This window comes from Geotrypetes seraphini, chromosome 3 (genome assembly GCF_902459505.1).
Source record: "Geotrypetes seraphini chromosome 3, aGeoSer1.1, whole genome shotgun sequence".
Taxonomy (NCBI): domain Eukaryota; kingdom Metazoa; phylum Chordata; class Amphibia; order Gymnophiona; family Dermophiidae; genus Geotrypetes; species Geotrypetes seraphini.
The window spans coordinates 398,309,959-398,326,032 of NC_047086.1; the positions used below are offsets into that span (position 1 = coordinate 398,309,959).

A 16,074-nucleotide genomic window follows, 5' to 3' on the forward strand; every position below is an offset into this window, starting at 1 on the left:
GGCCCCTAGGCACCCAAGGACACTGGGTCCCCTGCCCCACCCCACCATGCGCCCAGGCGGAAACAGGAAGCTGCGTCAGAGGGAAGCTTTGGGCAAGCAGCACCGCTTGCACAATTACAGTTCCCGTTGCCTTTCTTACCCGCGTTGCTTGCTTGTCTTACTTTCCGTCGATGTGGGGGGGAGCCGCTTTGCTGATCGGGGGGGGGGGGGGGGGTCCCGCGTTGCCGATCAATGCTGGAGGAGCCCATTGCCGTTTGGAAAAAACAATGTTGATGCCCTCCTTTATTGGGGCCCCCCGCTGACTATTTTGGGCCCTAGGCACGTGCCTACATGGCCTATTGTTTAATCCTGCCCTGGGAGTGTGTCATTCATGGGTGCAAGTATGGAAGTGTTAGCCAGTTATTACTTTATATTTACCATGCACTAACTGGTACAGGAGCACTTAGCACCTTCTAATTCTATAAACTGCGCCCTACCGGCACCTGAGATAAGTGCAAAACGCTATTTAAAAGCAGTCTTAAAATTCAAGGCACCAGAATCATGCCTACAGAGGTGCTTTACGAAGTGGCATAAGGCATTGTAAAGCACCTCCATAGGCCTTGAAAACCCTTGCCCACATTTCCAGCGCCCACCTTTTCCAAAGCTGTGATTCTATAAATAACGCTGTTGCATGATTGATATGCGATCTGCAGCCAGTTTTAAGAATCTGGGCCGAAGCGTTCCTGTGTTAACTCAGAGCAGATAGCACACTTTAAACCAAATGTGAACACACAATCTGCAATAGTTGCAATACACTTCTTAATGCAGTGTTAGTTTTGGGCTTGCCGTGTGTTAAAATTCAGCATATTGACAGGGGTCGCCAAATTACTCAATTACTCAAAATTGGAAGGATTATACCAAATTAAATTATACATTCTGGTGGAACTCTGTTTGTCATATATACAAAATGGAAAAAGTATTAGCGCTACAACAAGGGAATCTTCACAATTTTAAGAAAATTTGGGAACCATTGACTAATTATTCTAATGATCAGATTTCTTAGCACATTGGCAGTAGGTATATAGGGATGGGTTGGGATTTGTATACTTTCTGGAAATAGGAATTGGGAAAAAGGGGAGGGATTTATCATTTATGATATGATGTATTGATTGTAGTTACAAATGTCACGTAATAATTAATTGTATTATGTATGATTTAATTGCTGTAAGAATGAAAAATTAATAAATAAAAGTTTAAAATTCAGCATTTATAGTATGTTAAGCCCAAAACTTAATATATTTTTGGAAAAGATCCCGCACCAGTCTTAGTTAGCCCCCACAATGAGTAAACATATGCACAAAATGGCATTGTATTTGTATTTTATCTGCTTATAGGTTAGACAGTCTTATACAAGCCCATTGTGAAGAAAATGATTACCATGAGAGTAATTTTAGAAAGGATTTTTCACGCATGCACTCTGCTTTTCTTACATAAAAAGCTTCTTATAAACGAATCCAGGGATTACGTTAGTAAAATAATGCACATACTTTTTTTTTTTTTTAATTCTTTATTCATTTTAAAACTTTCATCAAGTGTACAAAAATTGCAACAAATAAAATAAATTTAAGCACTTGTACATCTTATCATTATATCTTATAGTTATAAATATAACCCTCCCCCTCCCACCCTGAGATCCCTCTAGTTATTTTTATTTTCACATAATAGAAACCCACCCCCCACCCAACCCTAATCTTACATAGTTAATAGAAAAATATTAGAAAAATGGCATCAATCATGACAAAAGGACGTCAATGGTTCCCAAATTTTAATAAAGTTTTTATAATTTCCATTCTGCACCGCTATTGATCTTTCCATTCTATATATGTGACAAACTGAATTCCACCAAAACTTAAAATTAAGCCTACTACGATCTTTCCAGTTATTAGTAATATGTTGGATGGCTACTCCGGTCAAAATCAATAAAAGTTTGTTATTACACATTGATATCTGACTCTTTTTTTCTCATAGACATACCAAAAAGTACAGTATCATAAGATAATGCTACATGGTTTTCCAATAGACAGTTTACTTGATCCCAGATTGAGTTCCAAAAGGCTAAGATATGGGGACAATAGAACAAAAGATGATCTAAAGTCCCTATATCCAGATTACAATGCCAGCATCTATTAGACAAAGAACTATTTAACTTTTGCAATCTAACTGGGGTCCAAAAAGCTCTATGTAACAAAAAAAACCAAGTTTGTTTCATAGACGCTGACATTGTACATCTCATTCTTCAAGACCAAATTTGTGGCCATTGAGATGCTATAATATCATGCACATACTTTAATGAAACTCAGGTGCAGGTGTGTTCAGGATGTGTTTTAAGTGAAGCATGGGTGGAGTTGAAGTTTACCTGTCTATTTTATAAATATTTATGCCTACTCTTGAGCAGATCTAAAAAGCTATAGTTTCAATCTAGGTATGATTTCTGCAGCTTTTTGCCCTAGCATTTTCCCCTATTTTATAAAGACACATAGGCAACTATGGTCTTTATAAAACAGGCTACAAATAAATACTTTTTCCTCTTTCAGTCTATAGGTGACTTGTGATAAAATCAAACTCTAAAAATTGGCTATTACATATTATTCAGAGTAAGAAACAGATTTAATATGTGAATTCATTTGCAAGATGAGCTCTACAGAAATATATAATATTTTCTTAGAGATACCTGTACCTTTTATAAAACAGTGCGAGCCAGATTCTACAAATAGTGTCTAAATTAAAATATAGGCCCCCAAGTAAAGTGGCACTCAGCATGATTCAAGAAACATTGGCATACTTTATTGAATCAGGCTGAGTGCTGCTAAAATGACACCAGTGCGCCTATTTAGCTTACATGGGACTAGACACCCTTACTTGTGTGCCCTTCAAAGAATTGTGCCATATACAGATACCCTTCACAGCTGTATATAAATAACATTCAGAGCCATAATATTGCCCTTATAGGCACCCTGTTACATCAGTGAGTACTGACATTATGACATCATCAGCACAGGGACATTCCCAGCAGGATGGCTGCTAGAAGATAGTCAAATTTTGCTTCTCTGACTCCAGACTGCTAACCAGGTCCTTCCTCCCGAAGGAACACCACTATTTTGTCCTCCCAGACCAGAAAAGGAGTTACCTCCGTGTGATAGGGCTGAGTCGCTGTCACCCCAATCATCTCTGAGAGAAAGCTGCATGGAGAAGTCCTATGCTAAAACCTGCTGGGTATAGGCTCTTCCCAGCAGGCCAAGCGAAGCAATCTCATTTGATTTTTGGAGAAGATCTCACCCCCAAGAGAAACAGGAGCTTGTAGACAAGACCTGGAGTTCAGAAAGACAAGTGAGGGGAGTTCTTGGTAACAGGAGCTCCTAAGAGTGAACCTTAGTGGGATGCATGCTGGGTACTGAAAGACCCAAGTGACTGGTGATGACCAGAGGAGCCTGAGGTATTGGAAGTGACCAGAGGTGACCGGAAGAGCCTGAGAGATCGGAAGTGACCAGTGGTGACTGGAAGAGACCTGAGTGACCAGCAGTGACCGGAGTGACTGCTCAACAATTTGTGGCAGTGGTGGGATCCAAAAACTGCTAGAGAGAGAGAGATAGGAAGATAGCATCCAATGCAGGTCTGAAGTGGCTCTCTGAGTAGTTACAAAGCCAGCAAGGAATTTTAGATCAACTTTAGGAAAGACAATTACCGGTTTTAAAGTTACTAGAGGCCTAAACCCAGGAGTTACGATGTCTCACAGAGGGGATCCAGCACACAACAACCTGAAGACCTCCCGAGGAGGGAGGTGGATCGGAGTTGCACCAAACGGATCCAAGGGATTGGACTAAGACCTTAGTCTTGGCTAAGTTGGGATCTGAAGATGACCCTAAAGCTTACTTGAATACGTTCGAGTGAATAGCAACAAGTATCCCTTTGACCAGTAGGCCCCTAGTCTGGTACACTACTTGACTGGAGAGGCACAGGCTGCATACCAAATGAGGAATGAGATCAAAGCTTTAGGCAAGGCAGTGCTACTGATTTCTCTTGATTTCACAGCAGCCTTTGACCTTGCCAGTCACTCTCTATTATTATCACGATTGGAATCATTAGGATTAACGGACAGTTCTCAAGTATAGAACGGTCATTTAGGGTATCCTTTTCAACATTGATTTCTTCTTCTACTAAACTTTCATGCAGAGTGCCCAGCAGTCCATTTATGCGGTGGCCCTTAGGTCAAAGACCAGTGCCCTATTTGAGTCTAGCCTTACTTGTGTATGTTCTGTTCCAGTAGGAACTTATTCAACCTTATCTTGAATTCCAGAAGGGTACTTTCACCTATAACAGCCTCCTGAAGAGAGTACCCCAAGGCTCCATTTTTCTCCTTTATTATTCAATATTTTTCTGAGTCCCTTGGCATCTAGGATCCAAGAGTTTCAAATCAAGAGTTATTTTTATGCTGATGATATTCTACTGGTTTTTCCACAAAAACAAAACGTTCCTGACTTAACACCATTACAAGCATGCTTGGTCATGATTGGCAAGTGGGCACTAAAGAATAAGTTAGTCTTAAACCCTCAAAAAAATCCACTGAAATCCTTCTGTCACTCCATCTTTGCGAGGTAACCCCATCACATTATCTGACACCATGAAATACCTGAGTGTGCATCTCAATGTGTCTTTATAATTCAGTAAATGATTATCTTCTATAACTAGATCTTGTTTTTTGTTCCTTTGTCAGATCTGAGCCATTTGTCCTTATATTGATAAATCAAGTTGTGAATCTCTAATTCATGCTTTAGTAATTTCTAAACTAGATTAATGTAATATAATATATCCTGCTCTTCCAAAAGTTGCTCTCAAAAAATTACAAAATACAGCCATTAGGGTTCTAAATAATGTTCGCAGATATGACCATGTGAATCCAATTTTGAAGGAGCACCATTGGTTGCCTATAAAATTTCAACTGATGCACAAAACATTAACCTTGACATTTAAAGCTTTACATTTAGGTACACCTGATTTATCAAAGATTCTGGTACCATATAAATCAATTAAAACCCTTTGTTCTTCCAGCTCTCAGCAGTTGTCCCTACCATCACTATACTTAGCAAGGTTAACTTCAACATGGAATTCTACCTTTTTTGTTTCTGCGCCATATTTATGGAACTCTAAGAACATAAGAACATAGGCAGTGCCTCCGCCGGGTCAGACCATAGGTCCATCCTGCCCAGCAGTCCGCTCCCGCGGCGGCCCAAACAGGTCATGACCTGTCTGAATCACCAGAAGGGGCTCCCTTGCCACCTTGGTTTCTCATTGAAGTCCTATCTTCCCATCGAAGTCCTAACCCTCCAGTCTTGCACATGCACGACCTGATTGGGTTTCTATACTTATTTCCTGGTTAGCTTTCTATACTTGTGTTACATCCCAGCACCTCTCTCAGTATCCCACGATCCCTTTATCCCTCAGAAATCCGTCCAATCCCTGTTTGAATCCCTGTACCGTACTCTGCCTGATCACTTCCTCCGGTAGCGCATTCCAAGTGTCCATGACCCTTTGTGTGAAAAAAAACTTCCTTGCATTTGTTTTGAACCTATCTCCCTTCAGTTTCTCCGAATGCCCCCTCGTACCTGTTGTCCCCTTCAGCCTGAAGAATCTGTCCCTATCCACCCTCTCTATGCCCCTCATGAACTTGAAGGTCTCTATCATATCTCCCCTGAGCCTCCTATTTTCCAGAGAGAAGAGCCCCAGCCTATCCAACCTCTCGGCGTATGGGCAGTGTTCCAGCCCTCTTACCAGTTTCGTTGCTCTCCTTTGGACTCTCTCAAGTACCGCCATGTCCTTCTTGAGGTACGGCGACCAATATTGAACGCAGTATTCCAGATGTGGACGCACCATCGCTCGATACAATGGCATGATGACTTCCCGCGTCCTGGTTGTTATGCCCCTCTTTATGATGCCCAGCATCCTGTTGGCTTTTTTCGAGGCTGCTTTGCACTGTGCAGATGGCTTCAGTGATGCATCCACCAGCACACCCAAGTCTCTCTCAAGACTGCTGTCTCCCAACAATGCTCCCCCCAATTTGTAGTTGAACAACGGGTTCTTTTCCCCTATATGCATGACCTTGCATTTTTCCACGTTAAAGCGCATTTGCCATTTGTTTGCCCAGTCTTCCAGTTTGTCCAGGTCCCTTTGTAGGTCCTCACTCTCCTCCCTGGACCTAACTCTGCCGCACAGTTTGGTATCGTCTGCAAATTTTATAACCTCGCACTTTGCCTCCTTTTCCAGGTCATTGATAAATATGTTGAAGAGTAACGGCCCCAGCACCGATCCCTGTGGCACACCGCTCGTGACTCCCCGCCAGTCAGAATATTGTCCCTTTACTCCGACCCTCTGCAGTCTACCCGACAACCAGTGCTCGATCCATCTGTGCACATCCCCTCCCACCCCGTGGTTCCACAGCTTCCTAAGCAGCCTTTCATGTGGCACCTTGTCGAAAGCCTTTTGAAAATCGAGGTAAATGATGTCTATAGGTTCCCCATTGTCCACCCGACTACTTATTCCCTCGAAGAAGTACAGAAGGTTCGTTAAGCATGACCTTCCCTTACAGAATCCATGCTGGCTTGTTCTCAGTAGGCCATTTCTCTCGATGTGCTCGCAAATACTGGCCTTGATCATAGCTTCCACCATCTTCCCTATAATTGAAGTCAGGCTCACCGGCCTGTAGTTCCCGGGGTCACCCCTCGATCCCTTCTTGAAGATAGGTGTGACATTCGCCAATTTCCAGTCCTCTGGTACCTCTCCAGTTTTCAAGGATAGGTTGCAAACATGCTGGATTGTGCCCGCTATTTCTTGTCTTAGTTCCTTTAGAACCCTTGGGTGGATCCCGTCTGGGCCCGGCGATTTGCCGCATTTTAACCTGTCTATCTGTTTGAGGACATCCTCCTTACTTACCTCTATGTGTTCCAATTTTTCAGCCTGTTCCCCACTCTATGAGCTCCTCTGAGTCTGGTATATTAGATGTGTCTTCTCTCGTGAAAACCGACGAGAAGAACGTGTTCAACCTCTCAGCTACCTGTTTATCCTCCTTAATCACTCCCTTCCTATCCCCATCGTCCAACGGCCCCACCTCCTCTCTCGCTGGTCGCTTCCCCTTTACGTAACTGAAGAATGCCTTGAAGTTTTTCTTATAGAAAAACCGCGCGGGAGCGGACTGCTGGGCAGGATGGACCTCTCTTCCTATAGATCTGCGTACTGAACTTTCTTACACTAAATTTAGAGGCTGTTTGAACACCTGTCTTTTTTGTTTAGCATACCCTTAGAAGACTATCATTACTTACTGAAATAAGATCTTTTGGATTGGAGCTTAGGGAGGGATTCCAGACTGCAGCTTTGTAGGTTTTATATTTTAATTTTTTAATGGGGGATATATTTGTGTAATCTTGTTTTGTGGTTTTATATATATATATATATATATATATATATATATATATAACTTTGCTGGATTGGGACATTGAGTAGCTAAGACCCGAGCAACAAACCACCCTCGAGGTGGTCAACCAAGTGGTACTGGAACAATTCTTAAATATATTGCCAACTCTAGAAGCACTCCTATGTCATGAGAGCTGTATGGAGTGGCTCTTCGGGGACAATTTGGTGGGATGTTCTGCCAATTGAGAGCGTAACATGTTCAAACTATTTGCAATATCCATTGGTCTGAAGTTATAAGGGGCCACCTTTCTTGGAAAAAAACTCAGCCTTCCTACTACTTTTAGGTCATCCAGAACAGTTAATTTGATTGCATCGAAAGATTAGGTTCTTACCTTGTAAATCCATACTTTATTCCGGGACCAGTATGTTATTTCTGTCTACCCATCAGGACTTTGTAGGAAACCTCAAACTTCAGAGACTTAAACCCCTCTCACTCTTACCTCATCACTGTTTCTGTACTTCAGTCAGTTTTAAAGCAGCCAGGAACATCCATAGAGGATGATAAGAAGAAGGGAATGGGGAAATTCCCTGGCAAGTAAGTCAATTCTGCTCATATCAACAAATGCAAAACAGCAACAAGAAAAATGAGAGAACAGGTTATGAAATGTTAGAAACCTGAACGACAAAGTGCTATAGGGAGACATAGCCCGTATTGTCAGAAGGAGGTGCCTGAACCAGGGATCCCCCCAAACTAAGTGTTAAACCCATTCTGATGGCACTCTTATAAAGGCTGGTCTGGAAACAGAAATCCAACTTACCAGTACTTGTAAAGGCAGACAATCAGTGAATCAGCAAGGTATAGGGTAGGTTCCCAGAATAAAGTGTAGATTTACAAGAAAGAAGATTAGCCAAGGTAAGAACCTAACCTTTCGTTCTTGTACAATCTCACTTTATTCTGGGACCAGTGATACATAACAGAGCAGTCCCAAAAAATAAGGATAGGCTGAACAAATGACTGGCTGGCACAAGCCTCCTTGAAGCCGACGCTGTATGCATAGCCAATAGTTCTACCAAAAGCTCTTGCAGCATGGCACAGATTCATTCGTTGCGGTCCACCATCGATGAAGGCTGGAATGTCAGGTTGGTAGCAGCCTGCAAAATTGTCAGTGTCACCTCAGGTACCAGATCCCAGCTAGAAGGAGATCTGCACGCAGGCATCTCTTGAATGGAGGGGGAGGGATCTTCCCAGCATTGACACTTCTCGGGTACCACTTTTAATAGTACATTCAATTATTGCACCACTTAAAGCCAATGAAAAACAATTAAGCACCAGTAGGTGTGCTTTAGACACCTACCGCCGCCTAACTTTAGGCAGCCCTTATAGAATTTCCTCCTAAGCGCTATTTTATATATCGCAGTTCTGACCTAGTTCTATAGTTGAACAAGATACCTCTACTGTGGAGTTACCTATTGGTGTAGCTTAGAGTTCTCTATATTCTCTCCCATGTAAGCCATACCTTTCACTTGGTCACAACAATCAAACACAGACATTTGTGTAGGTTGTCAATGGCCCCCATATCTCTTTAAATTTTTTATAATTTCCTTTTTGTATGGCTATTGTTCTCTCCATCATATAGATGTGACACAATGAGTTCCACCAAAAACTGTAATTAAGCCTGCTCCAATTTTTCCAATTATGCGTGATATGTTGTATGGCGACTCCTGTCATAATCAATAAAAGCTTATTATTGTTTGATGAAATTTGGCTCTTTGTTCTCATTGGCATACCAAATAGAATCGTGTCATATGACAAAGCCACAGGATTCTCTAATAAACAATTTATTTGGGTCCAGATTGATTTCCAAAAGGTCAAGATAAAGGGACAATAGTATAACAAATGATCTAATGTCCCAATCTCAAGATTACAATGCTAGTACATAATAGTAATTATTTATTGGGAAATTTTCCGCATTGGGGTAATCCCAGTATTTCTTTAAAATATTTCCTTAACAGGAGTTCAGGAGATAATAAACGAGTTACTGGGAAATTAACCAAGTGGAGATTTCTCGCTCTATAGACATTTTCCATCATTTCCATTTTAGAATGTAACACCGTGGAATCCTTAACAGCAGATACTGAGACAACTTGAAGTGTATTACTTTGAGTTTCAACCACACTTAATCTTTTATCCAAACAACTTAAATTGGAATCCACATTTTCAAATTTTTGAGACACAGACTGTGAAAAGTCCAATGTTTGTTTCACTGTTTCTCTGAGAATCCCTTCAACTCTAGATATACCTAACCACAAATCTTTAAGGGTAATTTCCTATGTTTCCACTGCTGGTGGTTGATCCTCTATTACACTTGAAAATTCAAGTGGTTTAGGTATTTCAGTGAAGGCTAATTTACTTGTCTAAATAGAGGGTATCACATATTCCCAATAAATAATTATTATTATGTTCCGCAAAGAAAAATACAATCCACCCAGGAAGTGGATCATCTGGTTACTAATGAAATAAATTTGACAGTTTCTCGAAGATAGTCAGGATGTGATCCAGAGTAGGTCCACACTGGTAATAACATGCATGAGTGAGATAGATAAAATGTTAATAATGAAACTTTACTTCAAAAATAGGTTGACAAAATTTTGTGGAGATTTGGTCAGAATTTTTCCTGATGTCTCAAGAGCTATGCAACTAAGAGGGAAAGAATTTTTAAAATTAAAAACAAGAGTTTTAGCTCTTGAGGCATCATTTTACTTAAAATTTCCATGTAAATGTCTTGTTAAATTACAACAAAAATGGAACCCTATAAGGAGTGGAGGTATAATTACACAACAAATCTGAAAACCCTCCCTCACCCCAAGACGACAAAATGATTAAAGGAAAGAGATGAAGCCTACCTATAGCACATACTACCCAATTACTTAATAAATTTTGATTGTTAACGGGAGAACCCTCAGTCACACAGCGACCCCTGGAAAAACCAGGGACAAGCTGCCGCGGGTTTACACCCAATAAGGTGTTAACTGCGAAACATCCCCGGGCTCTCTCCGTGTGAATAATTAATGTGCACAACAAAAAGTGCTATGTGTAAAAAACAAAATAAGAAAAAAGAAAAAACACACATTAATTAATTTCTAATAGATCAGTTCTCTTGGTAAGGCTCAAAACTTCCTCCGTAAGATCATTCACTTTTTTAGCTGTGCCTGAGACTATTTCTTTAATTTCTTTTAACTCTTTCATAACCTCACTGTCGCCATTTTTGGATAACGGTCCTTTCAACAGAGTTTCCGGCTCAGGCTTCGCTCTCTTAACATTCCCGGAGGCACCAAATGGCGCATCGATCTTTGTTTGCTTACCCGATGCCATTTTAAGACCTTAATATTTTGTTTAAAATCTTTAACATGACTTATTTTCTCTTCAAAGTCTGTATATACGGAGCTCGATCACTACACGACCTTTCCGATGCGCAACTAAGCCACGCCCCCTGGAATCAACTTCAAATAGAGTATTGCCCAGTTTAAACAGTTCTTTACTGTTGATTTTTACCTCGCCAATTGTTTGCAGGTAGTGTTTACTTCGTTTTTCTGTGATCTTAGTTTTTGTAGTCTCTAACCTGTGCTCTCCATTTGATCTTGTCTTTGTCCTTACCAAATTTAATCCAGATTTTTTCCATTTTTCATAGTTCCATTAATTCCTTATCATACTAGATATTGGCTGGTCTATCTTTCCTGGAATATGTTCTTTTGGGCGCTATGGTGTTTAGAATTTGTTCACTGAGGTTGTTCCAATCATTTAAGAAGTTTATTTATGGTCCTTCTTTGGATTTTAGTTCGTAATGTGACCAGAATTCTGTTTCGTTTACCTTACCTCTGCTAATGATAATTGTCCTTTCAATCTTTTTATTATCTTTATAACCCAGTTTATTATATTTTTCTTGCCACTTTTGTTTGAAATTACATAAACGGTGATCAGACCAAGAAGTATCACTCCACAATGCTTTAATAAGATAGATTTTTATGTTAAGGTGAGATTTGGATGAGAAGGTCATCAGATCTAAGTGGTGACTCTTTGGTGTGTTTTTTCTTGACTTGGTATAGAGAAATCTAGGTACGTTAGGAAAGAGAATAGATCTTTAACATCTGTAGACTCTTGGTCCATGTGGATGTTAATATCCCCTAATAGGAGGTGGTGTGGTCCGAGCATTGTGCTAGATGAAACAAATTCATAAAAATCATTTTTCACAAATTTCCATTTCTTTGGGGGAATATAGAATAATGTTACGATTAGAATGTCATCTAGTGATCTTTGTGACAATCTGCAGGTTAAAATTTTGTAATCGGGAGTTTGTCTCGGGTCTAGTATCACGAAATCTAGGGTATCCTTCAGAATGATTGCCAGGCGCCGCCTCTTTTTGAGTTTCCGGATAGCGAAACTATTTTGAAACCTTGGGGTAAAAGATTATTTATGATTACATCATTATCTGAGATCAACCAAGTTTCTGTAATTAGTACAATGTTTGGTTTGGTTTCCTCTAGCCAATCGTGAACTAGATATGATTTATTCCTAATTGATCGGATATTTAAGTATGAACCCCTCAGGTAGTTTTTTGCTTTGTCTACCCTATTTTTTGAGTTAAAACTTAAACTGTAAATATATATGTCTATGTTATATTCATTTTTTAACTTTTGTATTTCGCTTAGTAAAACTAAAGTCTAATAAAAACTTGAAACTTGAAAAAGAGAGTGCTCCCAGATTTGCAACAGCCCCCATCTCCCTTGGAGTGAGCTGTCCTTCAGAGGGCGGGCAGGGGTGATGTTGCTTGCCTTTACAATGCTATCCTGCTCTCCATCCCAGTGCCCAGGCAGTATCAGATTGCTTGGAAAAATGCCACTGGCAAGACATATGAGACTAAGATGTGGGAGAGGCAACTGGGATTTCTCTTACAAGTCTCAGTTGCCAGCAATATAGTTGAGAATGGCTATAAAATATTATACCGCACTACTTTAACATGTTTCATTCTGGCTGAGTCGAGATTCTCGGAGACAACGTGAACTTGCAGGCCTTGAGCATGCGCAGATGCTCAAGGCCCAGCAAGAAGAGGAGGCTGATCTTCGGGCACCGGCACCAACACACAGGATATGCCGGTGCCGGTGCCCAGATGACAGTAAGAAGCGGCGGGGGGGGGGTCCCTAATTGCGGCGGGGGGGTGCCAAATCGCGGCAGGGGGAGCCTTCGGGGAGAGCAATGCCGGTTCTTGTGTGTGGGGGGGGATAGAGCAGCGCCACTGGCCTCGGGGGGAGGGGGGTGGGGGGGGAACGTATCAAAGCGAGTTTCCATTATTTCCTAAGGGGAAACTCGCTTTGATAAATGAGCATTTTGGATTACGAGCATGCTCCTGGAACTGATTATGCTCGTAATCCAAGGTACCACTGTATATGAATCTTCTTTTTCCCGAGGGGTTTTCCTTAATCTTGCTTCTTCTTATCAGATTGTGGACTGTATATAATAACTATTACATTGTTCTATTTCTTGGTGCTTAGTTTGTATAGCTAAGTGATGTTATACTTTTGTATTTCCTTTTAGATCTATGTACTTGGATGTATTGAAATGAAAGAAAAAAAAGATGCTGTTCCAATAGTATTATACCCCGGAGCGCTTTAAAGCTATTTTTGGAATGGGCTCTGAACAATATTGGAGAGCCTGTGGGTTCCTTTCTCCACATATGGAGGTCTTGCCCCAAAGTTATAGTGTTTTGGGAACAGTTTATGGATTTTGTCTCTGAGATATTGGGCATCTCAATAGACAAATCAATTGAATGTTGCTTGCTAAATATCACCCCTCCGGAATTACTGACCTGCCATCACAAATGGATTACTCAAGTAGTGACGGCAAGCTGCCCCATAGTGACAGCTGCCTGGAAAAAGCGAGAGCTTCCCCTTTTGGATGATGTCCTTGAGAGAGTTAACCTTATAGCTTTGATGTCTAAATTAACTGCCCTCTGTAGAAATGGTCTCCCTTTCTTGCTTGGAGTGAGAAATTTCTACCTGTTATACTTTAGGATTTTCATCTATCACTGGTGTTTTCACTACCCACACTGCTATTTTGAGATTGTTATACCTTATGGTGGGGAGGGTGGACTGGAGGGGGGTGTTTTGAGTAGGGGTAGGGGAATGCTTTAGGAATTATTTTGTTAGATTCGTAGACTCTTTCTAGGAGTCATTGTTTAGCCATGTACTGAAGAGTGACAGTACATCGTAAATGGAACCCATGGTGTTATGTTGTTTGTACTTTAACGACTTTTTGCTATTTTATGGTGCAACATTGTATTTTTTGTATTTTGTTTTATATGGTTCAATAAACTTTATAAACTTTAAAAAATATATATTTTTCTCAAGTCTGTTTCCAAGATATTAGCATAGAAACCTCTTATATTATGACATACTACATTCAATATATTTTATCTTCTATTTTATTAAATTTAGATACCAAAAACCATGAAAAATTGAATCTGTTTCTATTGCTTGTACAAACTGTACCTGATAAGTAAAAGTTTTCGAAAAGTGTCCAGTGAATTATGGTATCCATCAGGAATCACTTCTAGCTCAGGAGCAGCAGTATCAAACCAATTCTTCCAACCTTTTTCATTACGAGATACCTATTTGGATCACAAAAGAAAAATGAATAAATAGTATCCAGCTATGGAAGGGTTCATTAACTCTTGGAACAGCTTTAAAGCATTGATGAATCATATTTGGATGAAATACAAAAATCCTTAGTACTCTTATTGCTTTTGTGATTTATGCTGTCAAAGAAGATCATGATGCACTTTTTAGAACATAAGAATTGCTGCTGCTGGGTCAGACCAGTGGTCCATCGCGCCCAACAGTCCGCTCACGTAGCGGCCCCCAGGTCAAAGACCAGTGCCCTAACCGAGACCAGCCTCACCTGCGTACATTCCGGTTCAGCAGAAACTTGACTAGCCTTGTCTTGAATCCCTAGAGGGTGTTTTCCCCTATAAAAGATTCCGGAAGATCATTCCAGTTTTCCACCACTCTCTGGGTGAAGAACTTACTTACGTTTGTACAGAATCTATCCCCTTTTAACTTTAGAGAGTGCCCTCTCATTCTCTCCACCTTGGAGAGGGTGAACAACCTGTCCTTATCTACTAAGTCTATTCCTTTCATTATCTTGAATGTCTCGTCATATCGCCTCTCAGTCTCCTCTTTTCAAGGGAGAAGAGGCCCAGTTTTTCTAATCCCTCATTGTACAGCAACTCCTCCAGCCCCTTAACCATTTTAGTCGCTCTTCTCTGGACCCTTTCGAGTAGTGCTGTATCTTTCTTCATGTATGACGACCAGTGCTGGACGCAGTATTCCAGGTGAGGGCATACCATGGCCTAGTACAGTGGCATGATAACTTTCTCCGATCTGTTTGTGATCCACTTCTTAATCATTCCTAGCATTCTGTTCGCCCTTTTCGCCGCCGCCGCACATTGCGCAGACAGCTTCATTGATTTGACAACTAGTACTCCCAAGTCTCTTTCCTGGGGGGGTCTCTCCAAGTACTGCCCCGGACATCTTGTATTCATGTGTAAGATTTTTGTTATCAACATGCATCACCTTACACTTATCCATGTTGAACCTCATTTGCCATGTCGCTGCCCATTTTCAAGCATGGTTATGTCACACTGCAGATCTTCACAATTCCCCTGCGTCTTCACTACTCTGAATAATTTTGTATCATCTGCAAATTTAATCACCTCACTTGTCGTACCAATTTCCAGGTCATTTATGAATATGTTGAAGAGCACGGGTCCAAGCACTGAGCCCAGAGGTACCCCACTGGTGATGTTCTTCCAGTCCGAGTATTGTTCATTTACCCCCACTCTCTGTTTCCTATCCACCAGCCAGTTTTTAATCCACGTGAGTATTTCATCCTCTATTCCATGGCTCGCAATTTTCCAAAGTAGTCGTTCATGCTGAACCTTGTCGAACGCCTTCTGAAAATCCAGATATACAATGTCAACCGGGTCACCCTTGTCTATCTGCCTGTTTACTCCCTTGAAGAAGTGCAGCAAGTTCGTCAAGCAAGATTGTCCTTTGCTGAAGCCTTGCTGGCTGATCCTCATCAGATTGTGTCCGTCAAAGTGATCAATGATGCGGTCCTTTATCAGCGCCTCTACCATCTTTCCCGGTACCAAGGTCAAACTCACCAGTCTGTAGTTTCCCGGATCGCCCCTCAAACCTTTTTGAAGATCGGCGTAACATTCGCCACCTTCCAGTCTTCCGGAATCTTTCCCGATTTGATCGACAAATTTGCTATTAGTTGAAGCAGTTCAGCTATAGCCTGCTCCTTGTGACCCTGGGAAAGTCACTTAATCTTTCATTGCCCCAGGTACAACAAAATAAGTGCCTGTATATATGTAAATCGCTTTGAATATGTAACCACAAAAAAGCAGTATACAAGTCCCATTCCCTGTGCCCTTTTTTGGTATACTAACCATCTCAATTAGAGGAATTTACACCAGAAGAAAAGACAATTAGAAAAATTCACCTGATGCATTTACACAAACAATGTAGGATGGGACACCTTTTGAATTTCAAAATGATTATGATTCACAAATTAAT

At 40.9% G+C, this 16,074-nt stretch overlaps 1 protein-coding gene across 1 annotated transcript in view; it reads right to left on the reverse strand.

The window, feature by feature from the left end:
• DNAH8 (dynein axonemal heavy chain 8) overlaps positions 1 to 16,074 on the reverse strand; it is a 1,666,792-nt gene that overhangs the window by 123,282 nt on the left and 1,527,436 nt on the right. The window contains 1 exon segment of the mRNA XM_033937418.1: positions 13,984 to 14,102. Coding sequence (XP_033793309.1) covers positions 13,984 to 14,102 — 119 coding nt within the window.